The 22,484-nt window shown below is 42.7% G+C and overlaps 1 protein-coding gene across 1 annotated transcript in view; it reads left to right on the top strand.

The window, feature by feature from the left end:
* LOC142311542 (vomeronasal type-2 receptor 26-like) overlaps positions 1 to 22,484 on the top strand; it is a 100,671-nt gene that overhangs the window by 42,697 nt on the left and 35,490 nt on the right. The window contains exons 3-5 of the mRNA XM_075350486.1: positions 531 to 1,304; positions 13,258 to 13,497; positions 18,413 to 18,532. Of these exons, the coding sequence (XP_075206601.1) occupies positions 531 to 1,304; positions 13,258 to 13,497; positions 18,413 to 18,532 (1,134 nt within the window). The remainder of the gene's footprint in view (positions 1 to 530; positions 1,305 to 13,257; positions 13,498 to 18,412; positions 18,533 to 22,484) is intronic.

Below are 22,484 nucleotides of genomic sequence, written 5' to 3'. Positions count from 1 at the left end.
TAGGGTGTTTTGGGTGGTGCTGCAGTTCTGTCATCAGTGACATGGCATGTTTGAGCCGTTGCCTGGGCTATGATGACTCCCAGCCCACCATGCTTACACCTGTCACTTATTGACCTAAAATTTCTTACGTTTATAGTCTAGGAAGCAAAGTTCTCTGCCATTACTGTGTGGCTCCACTGTAAAACGGCTTGAGCTGTTTTTGCAGCTTTTGGGCCTCCCTAAAGGTGATGTCTATGCCTTTGTTTTTGCCTCCCATTAAATGTACTGGGGTTAAAATATGTTTGGTGAACTGTTTGGCGACTACAGGTAAATTCAGCGAACATGAACCTTGGGAGGTTCCCTCATATCTATTGGACACCTCTGTGCAGTGATGGACTGGCTCCCAGAGAAACTGCCAGTAATACCATGCCTGACTGCGTGTACCTGCATTGAGCTCCGAAACTCTCACCTATTTTTTTGAATTTGGCAAAATATAAATAAAATAATCAGCAAAACCCTGAGGCATTTATTTCTATATTTGCGTTTTGCAGATAAATTACGATATGATGGATAGACGTCTAAACAGCAATGTCGATATAAAGTCTCTCTTCACTATGGCTCCACGTAATCATGTCCACCATTTGGCTATTGTGCTCTGCCTGAAACACTTTGAATGGAACTTTGTTGGGATATTAATCCCCGAGGATGATAGCGCCGAGGCTGAAGTGCGGGAGCTGAGCAGAACGATGGCCAGATATGGAATCTGTATAGAGTATGTTGTAAAATTATTTAATGACCTAAGTAAAAATGTAAAAACTCATTTCATCATCCAAAGGTCCAGAGCTGAAGTTCTCATCATATGTGGTCAGTTTACCACAATGTACCATAGATTGTTACATGTGTTTGACCAGAAGAAAACGCTGATCCTGAATGACTCGTGGTTGATGCATCTTGAACTGGGACCTACTTATGTGAAAATAGTTAATTGTAGCTTGAGCTTTTCAGCAAGCAGTAACTCATTGCCAAAACTCTGGAGAACGATAAAGAAGTTAAATCTAATGAATAGTCCAAAAGATCAGTATCTTGTATCGATTGCTTACTTTTTCTGTTTAAACTATAACGAAGAAAAGAAAATTGGAAAGTTAAATGTTCTTATGAGGAATTGCTCCAAAAATTATTTCCCAACTGCTGACATTCATGCAGATGATATAGTAGTGTATTACGTGTATACAGCGGTGTTCGTCCTGGCTCATGCTATACATGACATGAATCTGTTTATGGAAAAATATCCCTTTGAATCCAGAAGAGGCAATTACAGAAAAAAGGTAAATAGAGATAAAATTGATGACATTGCTTTACTGCTACTATTACTACTGGCACTGCTATACAGCTAGGCTCACACGACAGTATACAAAATTGATGCTATTGTCATCCAGAAAAGTGGTACGATTTTTATCTCATCTCTCATCCATGTCCAGTCTGTTTACAATCCCTTTTTTACTCACTAGCTAAAAATTATTTACAGGAGCATTTACAGTTTTAATGTTACAGAATTGCAGTATGGCCGGTATCACACTTTCGAGTTACTCACACGAGAATCAAGTAGCATTACCCAAAATGGCCTGCCAATCTCCAGACAGGAGCGTGCAGCTGTATAGCAATACATGGAAATGCACACACTTGTCAGAAGAGCAGCAGACCATGGCGGCTGATAACACTAAATTCTCACACAAGTCAATCCCAAGTGTGAACCCGGTCTTAACCTTTAAAAATCAAATGCTAAACTAGGACTCTTTATGGCATTTAATTTCACTTTCACACCTATAGACTTGAATCCCTTAATCACCTTCAATTTCAGAGTCAAATTGCAGCAGGATGGGAATTTTTTCTCACTGACTTCTTTGCATGAGAAATAAAAAAAGTTCATCTGCACTGGTTCATTGAATAACATTGGTCCATTACCAATATCTCTTTCTATCAGTTTGCAATCAACCAATCTATGAGCGAACCATAAATATCATCATCACAAATGATGAACGATAGAGATGAGCGAACCTTTCAAAGTTCGATTCGCCGAGCTTTACTGATCAAATGCTATGTTCGCCAAACTGATCATTATACCTTTTCAAACCTCATTGGATTCAATAAGAGGCAATACCTAGTGCAAAAAAACACCTTTAGGGGGGTTGAAAAGCTTCCAAAACATCACAAGTATGTTTTACAGTGCAGTCCCACTGTTTTGGCATAGCCTTTAGCTTCCTAGACTGTTGAAGGAAAAAATATTGAGGTGCATGAGAGACAGGTGTAGGGCTGTTGCTCCCGTACCTCTGCCAATACAGAAAAGACACAGCTTGTAGACTCATCTAGGAGGGAAGTATGGTCCATGCAACACACAGGATGTGGCCTGGCATTTCCATTTTTAAAGGTAAGACAGTAACCGTGCCTTGTACATCAGCATATTCAGGCAGGAATACCAACCTTATAATTTTTCTACAACCAGGTGGAGGACGTGAGCCATGCAATGAACATGTTTGACGTCACCCAGGCATATTTATGCCACTAGGTTTGCATCATTATTAAACACGGCCTTTCCTAGCTTCAGGTTTAATGTATACTGCCATTAATCAATTTTGGCCTTGATAGTTGTCCACAACTCGATAGCTGTGTGACTGCATTCAGGAATGCATACAAATTTCATCTTTGCTTGATTGTGTTTACTTACACAAAAGACGTGGCCTGGCATTTCAATTTTAACAAATCAAGAGATGCATGAGGGATATAATTAGGCCTCTTGCTCCCATATCTCTGCCACTACAGGCAGACATAACTTGGATTCCCATCTTGGATTCTTGAGCATTAAATACATTTCAGGCGGACAACAGGAAAGTTGCATTAATTGCTCCCCCTATTTCCACATAATGTCTTTGCACAGCAGGAATTTTTGGTCCATGCAACACACAGGATGTGGCCTGGCATTTCAATTTCAAAAATCAAGAGATGAATGAGTAACAGGATTGAGCCTCTAGCTTCCACACCTCTGTCAGTACAGCCAAAACTCAACTTGGACACCCATCTGGGAGTCTTGAGATTTAAAAACTAGGGACGAGCGAATATATTTGCCACTATTTGATATCCGATGGATAATGAGGTATTAGAGGTATTCGGTAGCCGACGAATAAAACTGTAACCGCTCCGATACTTTCATTTTCGCTTTTGACTTCCTGATGCCTTTTTTTCCAGCCAATGAACACTTCTGATGTTGCTTGCCCTCACAGTAATGCCGCAGCCATCTTTGTTGTGGTGTTACTGTGATTGGCTTGGCCAACACACCGTCATAGGGGCTATATAAGCCAGAGGGCATTTTGTGAACACGCACTGATAGGGAGCTGGTGGTGTAGATAGACTGTACTGTGTGCAGGAGAGCCGTTTGTAGATCTAACTAATAAATAGTCCTTGTAAAGGCTGAACACCGTGTCCAGTAGCTGCTAGCAGCTGTGCAAATTGTAGAACCAGGTATAGGGACAGTGCAGTGTGTTGTATGAGACAGCGTTCCTGCTGCAAGATCCTAAAAAGTCCTTGTAAGGACTGAAGCCAATAGTTAGTAGCTGCTAGCAGTTGCATAAATCGGCAGGCTGCAAAACAGTGAATGCAGAACAAGCTATAAGGCTAATGACAGTCAGTGCTTTGTTAGGTAAGAGCGATCCATCTTTAAAAAAAATTAAAATCCTCTTATTAGTGCTGCATACGGTCTGTTAGTGCAGTGTCTGATATAGGAAAAGCTTTTCGACAGGCAGGGAGAGATTTAAAGCTGTCCTAACATCTGCTACTAATAATCAACAATCCCAGCACTTCTACATCCTTTGTGTGTGTTCCACTAGGGATAGGTCTTGCAAATTCCTAAAAAAGTCCCACAATTTCAAAAACAATAGGTTCAGGTGTAGTGTAGTGCCTGACCATCGCAATTCATACCAGCTCAGTTGCGTCCTTGTGTTGGCTTCATAGCGTACATAAACTCCATAGTACCCTACTGCTAAAAAAATAGTGTAAGTTGAAAAAAAAAAAAAATTGCTGTCACGGCCTGTAGTTCTGCCTGAAGCCAAATACCATAATATATAGCATCCTAGGGGAGGCTTCATATGTTACAGAACCTACATAGTGTCCTGCTCTTACTAAAACACAGTCTGAGTGTTACCAAATTTTTATTTAATACTCAGTGTCAGTGCCTCTACTCCTGCCTGAAGCAAAATACTGTTATAACACCAAGCTAACATCCTGGTGGTGGCGTCTTCATATCTTACAGAACCTACATAGTGTCCTGCTCATAATAAAACACAGTCTGAGTGCCAAAAACCAATACTAAAATAAAAGTGGTGTCAAACCCTGTTTTCTTTTTGGGCTGAAAGACATTCACAACATCTTTGTCGACTCCTCCAAGTGGTACTTGTCCAATAATGGTACCTTGCAATTTTTAGACTTACAGAAACAGCTATCATGGGAAACTATTAACAAGTGTTTAAAAAACTGGCATCAGTGTCGTTCCACTGCCTGTAGAAAGGTCACGTTACAGTATTCATATTCAAATAATCGAACCAAAAAAATGGGAAAAAGAGGCAGTAAGGGCCGTGGACAATGTGGTAGTGACAGTGGTGGTCGCCCAAGCAGTGTGACCGAGCCAAAGAAAAAGGTTTCTGCTTTATCTACCTCTGCTTTCCTATCCCAATTTTCTTGTCCACGAAAAGCACTCCTGCGCCCTGAACAGTGCAAGCAGGTAATGAGTTGGCTAGCAGAAAATGCCTCCAGTTACTTGCTGAGTAGCAAATCCCAAGGGTCCACACAGACAGACTTGAGTAGCCAAGAGGTTGGACCATCGAATCCTCAGCCTGGTCCTCCTTCCTCACAGCATCAGTATTCTAAGGAATCCTATGACCCCAAAGCAGGTTACTCTGAGAAACTATTTACGGGACCCTTTGACCTTTCATACCTCTCACCGCGCAACACCACCAATGCAGGTGAGGCCATAGTTTGCAGTGATGCACAGATCTTTGAGCACCCAAGGCCAGAAGAAAGCCATGGTGTTAACCGTGACATGCTGGGCAATCAGGTGGAAGTGTTGGAGGATGATGAGACACAGTTGCCCTCAGGTCAGCCTGAAACCTCCATTACCGAAGATGTTGACTTTCAGGAATTTGAAGACGACCTAGTCAACGATGAGGTGACTGATCCAACATGGACTGGTATCATGGATTGCGAGAGCAGCAGTGCAGAGGAGCATGTGTCCATAGTCTGCAAAAAGGCTGTAAGAGATAGGGTTTCGACCAGTGCCAAAGGTCAATCAACTTTGCACATGACTCCACTACCTGTGGCATCTAAGAGTCCAAGGGTCTGTGCACCACCTGTGCCAGCTCAGAGTCCAAGGGTCCATGCACCACCTGTGCCATCACAGAATCAAAGGGTCCGGGCTGCGATTGTGTGGGAGATTTTTTTCCAAGAGTCCTTCGGACCAAACGGTTGACATTTGTCAAATCTGTCAGACCAAGCTTGGCAGAGGCAGAAATACTTCCTGCTTGGGCACCTCCAGCATGAGAAACCATATGTTAGCCAAGCACACTACTAGGTGGTTGAAATCTCTAGGTGAAAAACACGATTTTCAGACTCAAAATTCTGGCATTTCCCTTGGGCTGCCTGCTTCCCAAACTGGTGTGCAAGAAGGTGGCGCTGATGCCTCCATCTCTCAACCTAATGTTGCCAAAACTCAATGACCACATCCGTTTCGGTGTCCCAGCGTTCCGTTCAGTTGTCCATACCACAGACCTTCAAAAAAACCATAACTGCACACATTGCACGATTGATAAGCTTTGAGATGTTGCCGTATCGGCTTCTGGTAACAGAGGCTTTCCGCGACCTTTTAGCAGTGATAATGGTCGTAATCTGCTGACGGCTTTAAAGATTGGAAAGCTTGTACACGTTCCTTGTATGGTCCACGTTGTAAATTTAGTAGTTCAGCACTTTCTCAAAAAATACCCTGAGAAACCAGACCTACTTACCAATGCAGTGCTGCAGCAGCGCTTACACTTGCCTCATCTCAGACTAATATGTGACCTCCAAACGAGATGGAATTCAACCTATCATATGTTGGCCAGGATCCATGAGCAGCAGAGGGCAGTATCCCAATTCCAGCTGGGACATGCCCATCAGACGCAGCTGCCAGACATAAGTACTACAGAGTGGGTGTGGATTGCAGACATTTGTCAGGTCCTAGAGAATTTTGATTACTGTACCAACATTGTGAGCAGTGATGATGCTGTTATCAGCATTACCATTCCCCTAATTTATTTATTAAAACGCTCTTTGGATGGTCTGACTGACCAAAAAGTTAATGCACCTAACGTGTCTGTGGATCCAGACTTCAGAAGGGTTGCTAGTAATCCACCCAACCTCGGCCAACAAGCTCAGGCCACCTTTGGTCAGTATCATGAGGATGATGATGAGGAGGATGATGAAGTACAGCAATGCTTTGAAGTTGGTAACCAAGGCAGTGACAACCCAAGCTTCAGGGAAAAAACTGTTGAAAGAGAGCGCAATAGGGTCTTACCCCAAAAAACAAATAGGGTGAAAAGCACAGAGGTTACCCACCAAGTAAAGTTGTGACAGTCACAACCACTATAAAGGCATAGACAATGGGTCAGCGGCAGCAGTTACCCCTCAGATGAAGTGGAAAATGGATAAGAAAATGGGTAAATTTAGTACCGCGCCAACGACCACTCATGCAGGAGATGAAATTAACGTGACTTTATTCCATGCTCAGGTCTACGCGTTTCAGGAGGCTCTGCTCCCTTCCTCAGGACAATACAAGCACAAGAAACATCAAAATCCACAGACACAGAATGGACTGAAAACATATACCTTCAAGTGTGACGTCATTGGTCCGCCCACTTTAGAAAGAAAAAAATCGGCGGGAATTCCATACATTCACTATATGACGTAGTAACATGATTTGAATACAAAACAAACTTATCTTCATTACAGAAATACCTGTGAAAGTAAAGATCAATGATCTAGTATAATAAAAAGAAAAAAAGAAAAAATAGGAGCCGTGTATTTATTACTAGTGATAAAATATATAGGAAAAACCAAAGATAGTGATAATCAATATGTGGAAAGGCAGGATGGGTCAGAATCGAACCCACAGAAACATAGAGTCAGTCTATAATGCAAGTATTTTAGAGGTTTAGACCCTTGGGCCAAACAGTGCAGACAGAGGTGACCATAAGAAAAGATGTATTATTTCCTCAGAGGAACATCATCGTATAATGAGGAACCCTCTATTAGTAAAAGTGAACGCAATGTGAGAAGCCCAGAATAAAGAAGCTGCAAGTATTAAAAGCGCTGGGGTCATACAGTTCAAGACCGTGGGAAAAAACACTACTGCGCATGCGGAAAAGCAAGATAAGAAGCCGAAGTGATGTGCGGGGTCGAGCAAGTTCAAAAGCGTGGGAAAAAATACTATTGCGCATGCGGTGAAGAGAAAAAGTATCCAGCGTGTAATTCAAAAAAGAATGCCGTGCTATATAGCCACGGGAATCTAATATTATGCACGGGAACGTACATGAGATCATAAAAAACACTATAGGGGTATTTAACGGCCAGGATTTCAGTGGGAATCAAACCCGGGGAGTTCAAACAAAGGAACATGGATAGTTCAAGTAGCTATACGGCGTGTGCCATTCCCTACAACTATCAAAAGGGAAAAATATAAGGATTACCTATTTCCATAAATACATTGGTGCAACGTTATACCAATGTGATAGAGAAAGATCCCCTATAATAAACCAAGATAGTAAAATAGTGATCTCATGGGTGAGAAGTGAAATACAAAACCAACGCACCACAAGTTAATCCAAGGCAAAAATAAAGGTATACACGTGCATGTACCTGTAGAAATGATTACACACATAAATATGAGAATATAACACACACCTATACATATGAAGACCTCAAATGAAAAACATATATACAAGAATTATAAAAGGAAATCAGATAAAAACAAAAAGTTCATTGATATATAAAAAATATATACATATATAAAATATATATATGATAAAAAATATATATATAAAAAATGTATCATGTTAAGATGTAAGGTGAGACCTGGCAATGAGCTGGATTAAAACAACTGAGCCTAAAAACAGGCATTAAAAACAAAATAACAACAAGATATAAATTTACATATAAAACCAAATGGAAAACAATCTGTAAAGATTTTTTTAAAAGTATACATGATCCAAAAATCCATAAAACCCTGGAATATCAGGATAAAATTATATATACATATGAATACAAAGGGAGGTGGATATGGAAAAACGATTTTTAACTAATAAATATATACCTCTCATCAATCTTTCAATCTAAACAATTAATAAGAGACACCCATAGACCTCTAATGAAATAGATCGGTTACCTCATTAAGCCCCAACGGTTTAAGCATGTTAAGTTTGTAGATCCAATAGGTTTCTTTTTTATTTAGTAATTCATTGCGATTAGGGGTATGTGGGGGTATCTGTTCAATAGGAGTCACTTTTAAGCTGAACTTTTTATCATGAACCATGGTCATATGCCTGGATAGGCCATGGAGCATAAAACCAATTTTTATATTGTGCCTATGCGAGTTAATTCGGTTATGAAGAGCCTGCATGAATGTATGGAATTCCCGCCGATTTTTTTCTTTCTAAAGTGGGCGGACCAATGACGTCACACTTGAAGGTATATGTTTTCAGTCCATTCTGTGTCTGTGGATTTTGATGTTTCTTGTGCTTGTATTGTCCTGAGGAAGGGAGCAGAGCCTCCTGAAACGCGTAGACCTGAGCATGGAATAAAGTCACGTTAATTTCATCTCCTGCATGAGTGGTCGTTGTCGCGGTACTAAATTTACCCATTTTCTTATCCATAACCCAAGCTTCAGGGCTGACCAGCATGGATGGCCTGGTGAGGAGCAGGAGGAGGAGAGAGAGGCTGAGGAGGAGAGGAGGTTTAGGGAGACAGAATGTATTCTTAGCAGTGACACACAAAGGTTTCCAGTTCGAAGTCTGGGACACATGGCACAGTTCATGTCACGCTGCCTTTCTCATGACTGTTGACTAGTCTACATTTTGGCATACAACAAATACTGGTTATGTACCTTCCTTGACCCACGCTACAAAGACAAATTCGCTTCGCTACTTGTTGAGGCAAATAAGGATTGTACTATGGAAACATTCAAGAGGGCTGTAGTGGAGCAGTTGATGAAACGATTAAGATAAGATAAGTTAAAACTGTATATTTATTATACAATCTAACTGCAGTTTGAATGAAGGACCTACGAAAACGCTCTATCCTACAGTGTGGATGTATAAGTCTGTGACTGAAGGAGCTATTCAGGCCCTCTACATTTTCATGCAGAGGGTGGAGGGGGTTTTTCATGATAACTTTCAGCTTTGATAACATCCTCCTCTCCCCCACCACAGCCACAGACTCCAGAGGACAACCCAGCACAGAGCTTGTCCTCCATACCAGTTTGTCCATCCTGTTTCTGTCCCTTTCAGTACAACCAAACCCCCAACCGACCACCTAAGGACCTTAGCCTTTTCAATAGGTGGAGTCGACTCTGGCCCTTCTTATACAGGGCATCTGTATTTGCAGTCAAGTCTATATTTTTGTTGAGGTGGACACCCAGGTACTTGTAAGAGTCCACTGTCTCAATGTCTTTTCCATGGATCATCTGACGATGATCAAAATGAACCATAGATGTATTGCTCCACAGCATCTCAGGGTACCTGTTAACAATACCCAATAATAAGTCTAGCCCCAAAATTTGTATTTCTTAAGTTCAAATAAGTTCCATTGTTTCTCATTCAAGACTATTTTGTCTTCTATCATCTAATAACACCGCATGACTAATCTAACTTGTTATGTTGCTGCAATTTAATTGTTAGTCTTAATCACGCAGGGCAATATTTTTCAAGCCTTTGTATATTTTGCACTGGCACAACCACTGTCGAGGCTACACTGTCTAGAACAATTGGTCAGGCAGTCTCTTTTTGTGTGCTTTATTGATGCTGTGCTCCACAGTGTGCTACACATGGAACCCTGCAGAATCAGAATTTTTTTTAGCTCCTTGGCATGTTATGCCTTGTTGCATATCCAACCAATTTTTTTTTAAAAAAGAAAGCTGTTGGGAGCTGTTGAGAGTACCTTCTGATGCTGTGCTACATAGTGTTTCAACTATTCCCCCCTGGGAAAACTGAATTTATTAAACTCTTTGGTATGTTATGCCTTGTTTCAAATCCTACCAATTTTTAAAAATAAGCTGTTGGGAGTACCTTCTGATGCTCGGCTATATGGTGTTTGAACCATTTCCTACTTGGGAAACTTAATTTTTTTAAGTCCTCGGTGGTAGCTAGTGGAATAAAGCCTGAGTTCCAGAGTGAAGCAACTGCCACTTCCACGGTGCTGCATGCTTCACAAAGTGCGGTTTAGGAAGCAGGCGATGATGCCTCCTGCTCCCAACCTGCTTTTGGTCAGATGCGATCATCATCAACGACATCAGCTTCGATGTCCCAGTGTGGCGTTCATTTTTCTATAAAACATACATTTCTGAATAATTTGAATAGAATTTGAATAGAGCACCACTGGAGCCGGTGGTGTTGGTGGAGGAGGAAGAGGGCAATGGCCCAAATTGATTTTATTAATTTCTTGAGTGTTTATAATTATCACGCAAATATGTAAAAAGCAAATTAAGTTAGCTAAGTTTGAGACAGAAAGACTCATTGCGAGAGAAAGTAAAAATAATCGTAAAATATTCTTTAACTACATAAACAGTAAAAAACTGAAAAGCGATAGTGTTGGCCCCCTTAAAAATAGTCTTGGTGAAATGGTGGAAGGGTATGAGGGTAAAGCCAACCTGCTGAATGACTTTTTTTCTACGGTTTTTATACAAGAAAATGCCATGGCAGATGACATGACCAGTGATACCATAAATTCACCCTTGAATATTACCTGCTTAACCCAGCAGGAAATACGCCGCCACCTCGAAATCACTAAGGTTGACAAATCTCCGGGCCCGGATGGCATACACCCCAGAGTACTACAGGAATTGAGTTCTGTGATAGATAGACCATTATTTTTAATCTTCTCAGATTCCTTAATAACAGGGTCGGTATCGCAGGACTGGCGCATAGCAAATGTGGTGCCAATATTCAAAAAGGGGACAAAAACTGAGCCGGGAAATTATAGGCCGGTAAGTTTAACCTCCACGGTTGGTAAAATCCTTGAGGGTTTCTTGAGAGATGCTATACTGGAGTATCTCAAGAAAAATAACCTTATGACAGAGTATCAACATGGGTTTATGAGGGATCGATCCTGTCAAACTAATTTGATCAGCTTCTATGAAGAGGTAAGTTCAAGCCTGGACCAGGGAAATGCAGTGGATGTTGTGTATATGGACTTTTCAAAAGCTTTTGATACGGTGCCACACAAAAGGTTGGTACATAAAATGAGAATAATGAGGATAGGGGAAAATATGTGTAACTGGGTTAAAAACTGGCTCAGTGATAGGAAACAAAGGGTGGTTATTAATGGTACGTACTCGGACTGGGTCTCAGTTCATAGTGGGGTACCACAGGGGTCAGTATTGGGCCCGCTTCTTTTCAACATATTTATAAATGACCTTGTTGGGGGCATGCGGAGTAGAATTTCAATATTTGCAGATGATACTAAACTCTGCAGGGTAATCAATACAGAGGAGGATAATTTTATATTACAGGGAGATTTATGTAAATTGGAGGATTGGGCTGAGAAGTGGCAATTGAAGTTTAATGTAGATAAATGTAAGGTCATGCACTTGGGTAGAGGAAATAACATTTATGATTATGTACTTAATTGTAGAACACTGGGTAAAACAGACACAGAAAAAGACTTGGGTGTATGGGTGGATGGTAAACTTCACTTTAGTGGCCAGTGTCAGGCAGCTGCTGCCAGGGCTAATAAAATAATGGGATGTATTAAAAGAGGTATAAGTGTTCATGAAAAAAATATAGTTCTACCTCTGTACAAGTCACTAGTGCGACCGCACTTAGAATACTGTGTACAATTCTGGTCACCGATATATAAGAAGGACATAGCTGAACTGGAGAGGGTGCAGAGAAGAGCCACCAAGATTATTAGAGGAATGGGTGGGCTGCAATACCAAGACAGGTTATTAAACTTGGGGTTATTTAGTTTGGAAAAACGAAGGCTTAGGGGGATCTAATCACAATGTATAAATATATGAGGGGACAGTACAGAGACCTTTCCAAAGATCTTTTTACACCTAGGCCTGCGACTGGAACATGGGGGCATCCGCTATGTCTTGAGGAAAGAAGGTTTAATCATAATCACAGACGAGGATTCTTTACTGTACGAGCAGTGAGACTATGGAACTCTCTGCCGCATGATGTTGTAATGAGTGATTCACTACTAACATTTAAGCAGAGCCTGGATGCCTTTCTTGAAAAATGTAATATTACCAGTTATGTATATTAGATTTTATGACAGGGTGTTGATCCAGGGAACTAGTCTGATTGCCGGATGTGGAGTCAGGAAGGAAATTTTTTCCCCATTGGAACTTGTTTGCCACATTGGGGGTTTTTTTGCCTTCCTCTGGATCAACATGTTAGGCTATGGGTTGAACTAGATGGACTTAGAGTCTCCCTTCAACCTTAAAAACTATGATACTATGATACTATGATCTGTAGTGGAAAATAAAATTAAAAGTTCAAGTATTTCCTTTCCGTCTATTTACTCTATTTACATCCTTTTTGAATAACTTTAAGTGGCGCAGATTATTATACAATTATTATTTTATTTCAATTTTAAAATTCAAAATGTATTAACCCAGATTTCTCATTATCATAAATGACAATGTATGATAAATAGAACATTCTCAAAATCATTGAGATATGTAGAAAAATGTTACACTTATTACCACTTTAAATGACAAGTCAAATTTGAAATAACAGACCTTGCCACAGAGATGAAAACTGTCGCAATGTAACTCTATTGCGAGCGCAGCTTAACAAAAATATTTTCCTACAAATTACATAGACTAGAGATAGCGTGGGATATAAGGTATATATGGGATTGTACGCTGGGACCAGTAATCATTTATAGTCTAGAGCTATAAAGAATATACAATATAATTTATTATTTTATATTGTCTCTCCTCCTATTGATCTAATACAATATCTGTGTTTATTTATTCACAAGCTAAAATACTTTATAAGAAGAGTCAATTTCATTGATTACAGCAGCAAACATATTGCATTTGATGAGACAAGAAAGTTGCGCTCTGAAGGGTTGTTCCTGCTGAAAAACTGGCAATTTCAATCGAATAAAAGAGTTACTTACATATCATTAGCGAATAGTTACTTTTTGCCAAATAATAAAACTCCAGAAAATGATTGGTTCCATGTTCACACTAATAGCTTCGCTTGGAAATCTGGCTCAGTAAGTATTCTCTCTGTCTTTATTACACAGAAGTCTAAATAATAAAGATGCAGCCACTTAGGAGTCAATGATTCTGCAAAATCTAAAGAAAAGCTTTAGTAGATAGAATATTTGGGCAGAACTATTTGGTGAGTGATACAAGTTTTGTCATTTTAGCTGTTTAACAAAACATATTCAATATAAAGTTATATTATCAATATGGGCTTAAAGTGCAGACTCTCAGCTTAAATTTGAGGAATTTGCTAGTGATGAGCGAGTGTAATCGTTACTATTCACTACTTGCACAGATAGTACGGTATCCAGGTTACTCGTTACATTGCGAGTTTTTGTGTACTTGCCTTGCTATATTCGTATGTCCCTCCCAGACGGTTTGGTGCCTGATTTGCAGCCACTAAACATACTCGGCTTCTTAACCAATCACAGTAATGCTGAAGCCATGTTGGTTGGGGCATATCTGTGATTGTCTGGCCGCGCAGCATCATAGGGTCTATAAAAGCCCTTCCGCCGCCTTTTCACGCACATTGCATCCGGAGCCAGTGTTGTACCAGCATACAGACAGAGTGAGCAGCTGCTAGGGAGAGTGTGAGGCATCTTAATAACACAAAAGCCCTTTTCAGGGCTAACTGCAGCTTATAGTAGGTCAGTGTAGTATAGGGAGCGAGATATTTTCAAGCAGGGACAGAGAATCAAGGAGCCTGTCGCTACCTTCATAGTAACAGAATACAATAGCTCTTTTAAGAGCTTAAACTACTGAACAAGCTCAAAGTACACGGAGGGAGAGATTTTGAATTAGGTAGGGATAGGTTAAACTGTTCTTCCAGTGTCCTTATAAGAACAGCTATTGTCAGAGGCATGTAGCACCCCTGAAGCCATCAATGAGCTAAAAGGTACTGCATCCTATCAAAGATGAAGGGCCTTTTCCCAGGAACCCAGAAAACCAGTGCTGGTAACACCAAAACACATAGATAATCCTTTTTTTCCCCTTCTCAAGGACTGGTGACAGGCTAGGGTTGGACCCAATGGATGGCCACCTAGGGGTGGAGCCAATCCAGTCCACTAGACGACAACCAGGGAGGAGTGGTCAGACAGTCAGTAACTGGAAGTGAAAGGAGATGGATGTAACCGTACTAACGGGAGTGTGTAACAGTGACCTGTCAGGCTGTAGGCGTGTGGTTGCCAAAGGAGTACAGTGGAGTAGTCTTGGAACCACAGCACCGACAGGGTAAAGAGCCCTAGGTAAAGCAAACGCTCCAGGCAGACCAGATAAAATCTGCAGAGTGAGAGGACCATCTAGGACCTCACTGACCATAAAGTTAGGGGCACCAGCAGTGATGGGAGAACCAGAGACCGGAACAGAACACCGACCCTACAGGGTTCAAACTGCCCATCGTACGGACTAAGACTGAAAGACTACCAGGAGCGGACCCTCAGATGCTTCAAGCCATGGGGACCCACCAACCAGAGACAGGTGCAGGGGAAAGAATCCACCAGGTTACTACACCGGCACTGGGACTAAAGGGACCAGTGGAGAGGACCAGCCTTCTTCGGGTTGCAAGCCATAATAATGCTGTGAGTAAAGAAACCAGTTACATTGCAATCCCTTGTGTGGTCTACCTTCTTTCCACGCCTAACACCAACTCCTACCCCCCTGTATCCTGGCCATACTTGCAGAGGGCCCAACATCCAGGCTGCCATTAAGATCAGCCCCAGCGGTGCAGCGGCAGCTCTATCTACATAGCCGCAACCTGCAAGTGACATCATGACAAAACCTTTATTATTGTTCCCCTGTAAATAACCCCTTTTAAGCGACCCCCAGGGTCACGGAATTGGGCAATGATCACCCAGTGAACTGGCCTAGTAAATATACGGCCTGAGACCGAGTACCCCATTGCCCTGAGGCAAGTCAGGCAGAGCTCTTTTTTTCCAGCACACAGAGTAGTGTCATTTTGTGATACCAGATACACTAAATTCACCGGTCCTTTTCTCCTTGCTATTTTTGGGGTGACAACTTGGCTTGTGCCGTCCACATCAGCCACATTATTATGATGCTAATAATGATGGCCCCTGAGGAAGAATACATTGAAATGTGCGTCGGACGAGTGACGGGACTCGGCGTCTGAACCGCAAACGTATCTAATATGGGTGAGTCTGGAGGATGGTGATGATGTTATATCGCTAGAACAAACAGTCACATTAAGGTGATATAAGTAAGCATGCTATTAGAGCGCCACCTAGTGACTGTTTGTATGATAGCTCAGATCCTCTTAATGTGACTTGGGTTACATTTACCCGTGCTCTAGTAAGTGATATTTATTGTTTACCACCACCCATTTACCTATCTGGTTGTGCAGGCTCGGATGTTTAGTTCCGTCATAGTTCCGGCTTTTATAATGGTGTCCTCACTTTCTGCCCTGCTCCTTTTGGACCTTATTAATATGATCGTGTGTTTACAAAATTCAACCCCATAGTGTGTAAAATTCTAATGTAATAAACTGTTTTTGAAGTTTTTCAATAAAAAATAATCAATTATAAACAGTTTTCAGAGTTATTTTACTGATAATATGGTGGTGTATATACTTTGGGTCACACAAATAACAGGTTGTGAGTGAATGGAATCAAGTTTATATTTAGGGAGTGACCCGATGATTTAATAATGAATTTAAATTTTTCCCTTGCTTTTGTTGTTAATTATTATGATGCTAGTAGCCTTGCCAAATGCAAAGCAAAGGATGAGGAGGGGAGACAGGAAGTGGCATATGATGAGGCAGAAACACTGAAAGAAGTTGGGCCTACTATTCTCGGTATGGGTAGCATGTGGGATATTCCAGTTTGCGACTTGGCTCTCATAAGGTTCCCCCAGTGTGCTGTGAAAGATATGTATCATCCCTGTCCACAACAACTGGTCCACATGTCTGTTGTTAGGTGGACCGTCACAGTTATAGCGCTGGTCAGAGCATGGTTTAGATTGTTTAACACATGCTTGTGTAACACGGGGATGGGACACAAGGCAAAATAGTGGTGATTGGGAACACTGTATTTTGGGGCAGTCACAGTAAAGAGATCATGAAAACACTGTGTCCCCACAAGCCTCAATGGCAACATCTCCACGGCTAGCTGTTTGGCTAGGTATTTATGCATCCTTTCTAAGCTCTCAGTCATGGACAACTGGACGCTTTGCTGCAACAAGGAAGTGGCTACTTTGAAGAACCTAGACTATAAGACATATTTTCAGTTGTTTCACACTTTTTTGTTAAGTATTTCATTCCCCATGTGTTAATTCATAGTTTTGATGCCTTCAATGTGAATCTACAATTTTCAGAGCCATAAAGAGAAGAAAGAAAACTCATTGCATGTTTGAATGAGGTGTGTCCAAACTTTTGGTGTGTACTCTATATATATATATATTAGCTGTACTGCCCGGCTTCGCTCGGGTTAATAACTGCTGTTAACAAAATAGAATGTATTAACAAAAATGTATTCTGCACACAAAAACCACAAAACAAATAGATAGAAATTTAATTATTAAATAGTTTCACTTGGTGAAATGTGTGCTGAGGGTGGTATATGTGTTCATGTACGTGGTGGTATGTGGTGCATTTTGTATGTGTGTTCATATCCCGAAGTGTGGTTAGTATCCCATGTCGGGGCCCCACCTTAGCAACTGTATGGTATGTACTCTTTGGCGCCATCGCTCTCATTCTTTAAGTTCCCCTTGTTCACATCTGTCAGCTGTCAATTTGCCCCCAACACTTTTTGTTTAACTTTTTCCCTATTATGTAGATAGGGGCAAAAGTGTTTGAGTCTGTCTCTTTCCCTGTCTGTCTCTTTTCCTCTCTTTCCCTCTCTTTCCCTGTCTGTCTTTTTCCCTATTTATTTCTCTTTCCCTGTGTCTGTCTCTTTGTCTCTTTACCTGTCTTTGTCTGTCTCTTACCCTGTCTGTCTCTTTCTCTCTCTTTCCCTGTCTGTCTGTTTCCCTGTGTCTGTCTCTGTCTCTTTGTCTGTGTCTGTCTCTTTAAACTGTCCCTCTCTTTCCCTGTCTGTCTCTTTCCCTGTCAGTCTGTCTCTTTGTCTATGTCTGTCTCTTGTGTCTGTCTCTTACCCTGTCTATGTCTGTTTCTTACCCTGTCTGTGTATGCCTCTTTCCCTGTCTGCATTGTGACACGCCAACATTCCATATAAGGGCGTGGCTTCGCATTTTTCTGAAGTTCTGGCTGCACTGTGGCTCCCAGCTCCATTCGCTTTAAAAGAGGCAGGTTTTTTGGTGAATAACTGTAAAGCGCGGTGTTACAATTTCCCCTCAAAACATAGCCTATGACGCTCTCGAGGTCCAGAAGTGTGAGTGTGTAAAATTTTGTGGCTGTAGCTGCGATGGTGCAGATGCCAATCTCGGACATACATACACACACACATACACACACATACACACACACATACACACATTCAGCTTTATATATTAGATAAATATATTGGGTGGGCCATTTATATGGATACACCTAAATAAAGTGGGAATGGTTGGTGATATCAACTTCTTGTTTTTGGCTCATTTCTATATGGGAGGGGGGGGAACTCTTTAAGATGTGTGGTGACCATGTCGGCCATTTTGAAGTCGGACATTTTGAATCCAACTTTGTTTTTCCAATAGGAAGAGGGTCATGTAACGCATCAAACTTATTGAGAATTTCCCAAGAAAAACAATGGTGTGCTTGGTTTTAACATAACTTTATTTGTTCATTAATTATTTTCAATTTTATGACCACTTATAAAATGTGTTCAAAGTACTGCCCGTTGTGTTGGATTGTCAATGCAATACTCTTCTCCCACTCTTGACACACGGATAGCAACACTGCAGAAGAAATGTTAGCACAGGCTTCCAGTATTCATTGATTCAGATTCTGCACATCTTGTATCTTCACAGCATAGGCAATTGCTTTCAGATGACCCCAAAGATAAAAGTCTAAGGGAGCCAGTTCAGGAGACCTTGGTGGGCACTCAACTGGCCCATGATGACCAATCCACTTTCCAGGACACTGTTCATGTAGGAATGTTCAGAACTTACATCCATAATGTGTTATTTTTTGCTTTCCTTTGGATCAATATGTTAGGTTAGGTCATGGGTTGAACTCGATGGACTTAAGTCTACCTTCAACCTTAAACACTATTTAACTTTGAAACTATAATGTTGTCCTTGTTGAAATTTTACCCAGGACCCTTATGATGCAGAGCTTACCACTGAGCCACTGTGCTGCTCTACCAAATGTGTGAGAGGATCCACCAAAATTTAAGAATGATGGTGCTACACAGGGGGACGATTGGAGCAAAACTAATAATAGCTCAATCGTCTCCCAAGGTCCTCCGGGCTAATGACAAAGCCATAGAGAGACAGGCAGCCAGACGGCACAATTTCAGAGTGACATAAAAGAACAAACACAATCGGTGGTGTTCACCCCACACCACTGGGATTAGGACCTTCCCTGTTTAGCAGTATAGGGAGACCTACGAGGATTTGGCGCATGTGTAGGGACCACAGCCGGACCGAGGACACAGCCCAGTTGACGTCACTGGGCTGTATAGGTATGGATGGGATGTAGGACAGGAGTGGGATTACTGACTCTGGGTGTGCCTCACCACAAATCTTGGTGTGATGGGCGCTAAGGCACTAATGACACTCGTGCAGCCATGGGTCCTTTGTAACCTAAGCCCTACACCAAATCAGACGCCAGATGGCAATGGTGCCAGCCACGGCCAATAAGCGGCTGCCTCGTCACCGCTGACGTCATCGATGGCCAATCAGCGGCCAATGCATCACTGGTGATATCACGTGCATGCGCAGTTTAAGAAATTCCACACTTAGAGCCTGGAGAGGCAGTGGGAACGCGCACATGCGCAGTAGTGCAGAACTGGGGCTAAGGGGTACTTTGCATGCTGCGACATTGCTAGCCGATGATAGCAATGCCGAGCGCGATAGTACCCGCCCCCGTCGCACATGCGATATCTAGTGATAGCTGCCGTAGTGAACATTATCGCTACGGCAGCTTCACACGCACTTACCTGCCCTGCGACGTTGCTCTGGCCGGCAACCCGCCAACTTTCTAAGGGGGAGGGTCGTGCGGCATCACAGCAACGTCACACGGCAAGCGGCCAATAGAAGCGGAGGGGCGGAGATGAGCGGGATGTAAACATCCCGCACACCACCTTCCTTCTGCATTGGCGGTGGAGGCAGGTAAGGAGATGTCCCTCGCTCCTGCGGATTCACACACAGTGATGTGTGCTGCCGCAAGAACGAGGAACAACATCGTATCTCCTATTGGTGCGACATTATGGAAATTTCCGACACTACACAGATCACCAATTTTCGACGCTTTTGTGATGGTTTATCGGCGCATCTTGGCTTTACACGTTGCGACGTCGTTACTGGCGCCAGATGTGCGTCACTTTCGATTTGACCCCGAATATATCACAGTAGCGACGTTGCAACTTGAAAAGTACCCCTTAGGCTCAGGATGACCCAAGACCCTGGACACCTGATGCCTAGTAGTCAAGTGCCTGGAGCGACGGACAGGTGGCAAAGAGAAGTCAGCCAACAACAGTGTAGGGGATGAGGATGAGGCAGGAGTGGTTCGAGGCTCTGGGGAACCCCGAACTATAACAAATAGTCGTCCCAAATGTATGAATGATGGCTTTCTTATTGCCATTCAAATATTATGGTTGAGGGCCAGATGATGACTCTGAGGATATCGGGGAGCAGGAGGATGAAGAGGCTATAAAATATTAAATAAATAAGATCCACAGATGCAATCTTTTGCACAATGAGTCCAGAGACTGCAGTGCTAACCACCGAGCCACTGTGCTGCCCAGCTCAATATTAGAGAGAAAGCAGAATGATGGCCCTCCAAAAACTATGGTTGAGGGACGCAATTTGACTCTGTTGATGTTGTGGAGGAGGAGGTGGCCAAAAAAATAGATAAATAAGATCTGCAGAAGCCATCTTTTGTCAAGTGTGTTTGAAATCTAACCACTAAGCTACCATGCTGCTTTCCTCAATGTATGAGTGAGGGCCCTCCGAAATGCATGCGTAATTTTGTAATCATCAGATTTGATGATGCCTTTCACAAAGTCAAAGCACCTAATGGCAGAGGTAGGAACACAACCCCAAAATATCTTTGAACTTCTATGAAAATATACAATATTTGACTGTAGGCACTGTGCTCTTCTTTTTTGGTAAACATTGGTGCTTTACCAAAAAGATCTATCTATGTCTCATCTATCCAAAATATATTTTCCAGTAGAATATAAGCTTTCTCACAAGTGATAAGTGAGCACTAAACTGTTTGAGTGCCCATTACTTTAATGGAGTCTGTCTGATGTTCGAAACTACTTGAATCAAGTAACAGGTGTAATGAAAGTCTAAGGGAAACTCAAGCATTTTTCCTACAGATCATGCTCAAAAATATTTGGAAGATGCCTGGATTGCATTTCTGAGTTCCAGGTCGCTGCGCCGAAGTAAAAAAATAAAAAATAATAAAAATGCATTTGGTCCCCCAATTTTTGACAACCACCAAATGTAATGCAGATCTGTCTGCTTAACCTTGGCTGGTTATCAAAAATAGAGGAGACCCCACTCCATTTTTTTTAATTATTTATTTATACATTTCTTTAAATAATTAAAAAACAGTGTGGGCTCTGCCCTATTTTTGAAAGTCAGCCAAGGGAATGCAGACAGCTGCAGTCTGATATTATCAGGTTTGGAAGCTCCATTTGTTTGGCCCTTTCCAGCCTAAAAATAGCAGCCAGCAGATGCCCCTGAATTGGCACATCAATTAGAAGTGCCATTTATGGTGTCTCACCAACGTTCTTCCCGATTGCCTTGGTGCTGTTATGGGGGGACCGGCAGATTAGGACCAGGGGGTATATATCCTAATCGCCAGTCGGGGCCCACCGTGCTCCAGATGACAAAGGAGCTGCTGGCACCTGAGGGTTAGGCGGAGACTATAGAGCTGAATGGCTCTGAGATAACCCAGGAACTCTGGGAACCGGTCACGTGTGTTGGGACACGTCAGACCGGACGACAACCCGATTAGCGTTTTGGTGCACCTAGAGCTACACCAACCACGTGTGCAGGAAACACGTCAGGCCGGGTGGTAACCAGGTAGCGTTGACCAGAAGACCGGCACGAAAGCGCCCTGTCGGCCACGTGTGTAGGACACGTCAGGCCGAGCGGTCCTCCGATTAGCGTTTCTGGCCACCTCTCGACTGGCCACGTGTGTGTAGGACACGTCAGGCCAGATGGGTACACCAGTAGCGTTGACCGGGAAGCCGAGGAGGATAAGGAACACCCTGTTAACTCCACAGGGGTCCTGGGGTACGCTGCCCGTGCGCGTAGGGGGCACAACCGGACAGGTGGCGCAGCAGGTGCGTTGTCCGTGTGCGTAGGGGGCACAATCGGACAGGTGGCGCAGCAGGTGCGTTGTCCGTGTGCGTAGGAGGCACAATCGGACAGGTGGCGCAACAGGTGCGTTGTCCGTGTGCATAGGGGGCACAATCGGACAGGAAGCACAGCAGCCGCAGCCCAGTTAACGCCACTGGGCTGCTATAGCAAGACTGGAACGGCAGGAGGGAAGCACGGCGCCTGACCCTGATGTGCCGAGCCACGAATCTTGGCGTGACAGGCACCGTTCGCCTAACCCTACCTACCGCTTCCCAACATAGGCTTATGCCGCAATGAGGCTCTAACATGGAGGTGTGCTCTGACTGAGCAAAAGTGAAGACTGCGCACCTCCATGTTGTCTCCAGCCCCTTTTATAACCTGGGTCCGCCCCAAACCCAGGGTGGAACCACCAAGGTCCAATAGCAGAGTGCCATGTCATCAGTGACGTCACATACGACCTATCCGGAACCGCCACGTCATTGATGACCTCATGGCAGCCACGCCCCAAACACTTCACCAGTCATCGTCTGACGACCAATACTGAGGTGCCAGATCATAGGGG

The sequence above is a fragment of the Anomaloglossus baeobatrachus genome, chromosome 1 (genome assembly GCF_048569485.1).
Source record: "Anomaloglossus baeobatrachus isolate aAnoBae1 chromosome 1, aAnoBae1.hap1, whole genome shotgun sequence".
Lineage (NCBI taxonomy): Eukaryota > Metazoa > Chordata > Amphibia > Anura > Aromobatidae > Anomaloglossus > Anomaloglossus baeobatrachus.
The sequence above is the reverse complement of the archived record's forward strand: the minus strand, read 5'-3'. Positions and strand labels throughout refer to the sequence as shown.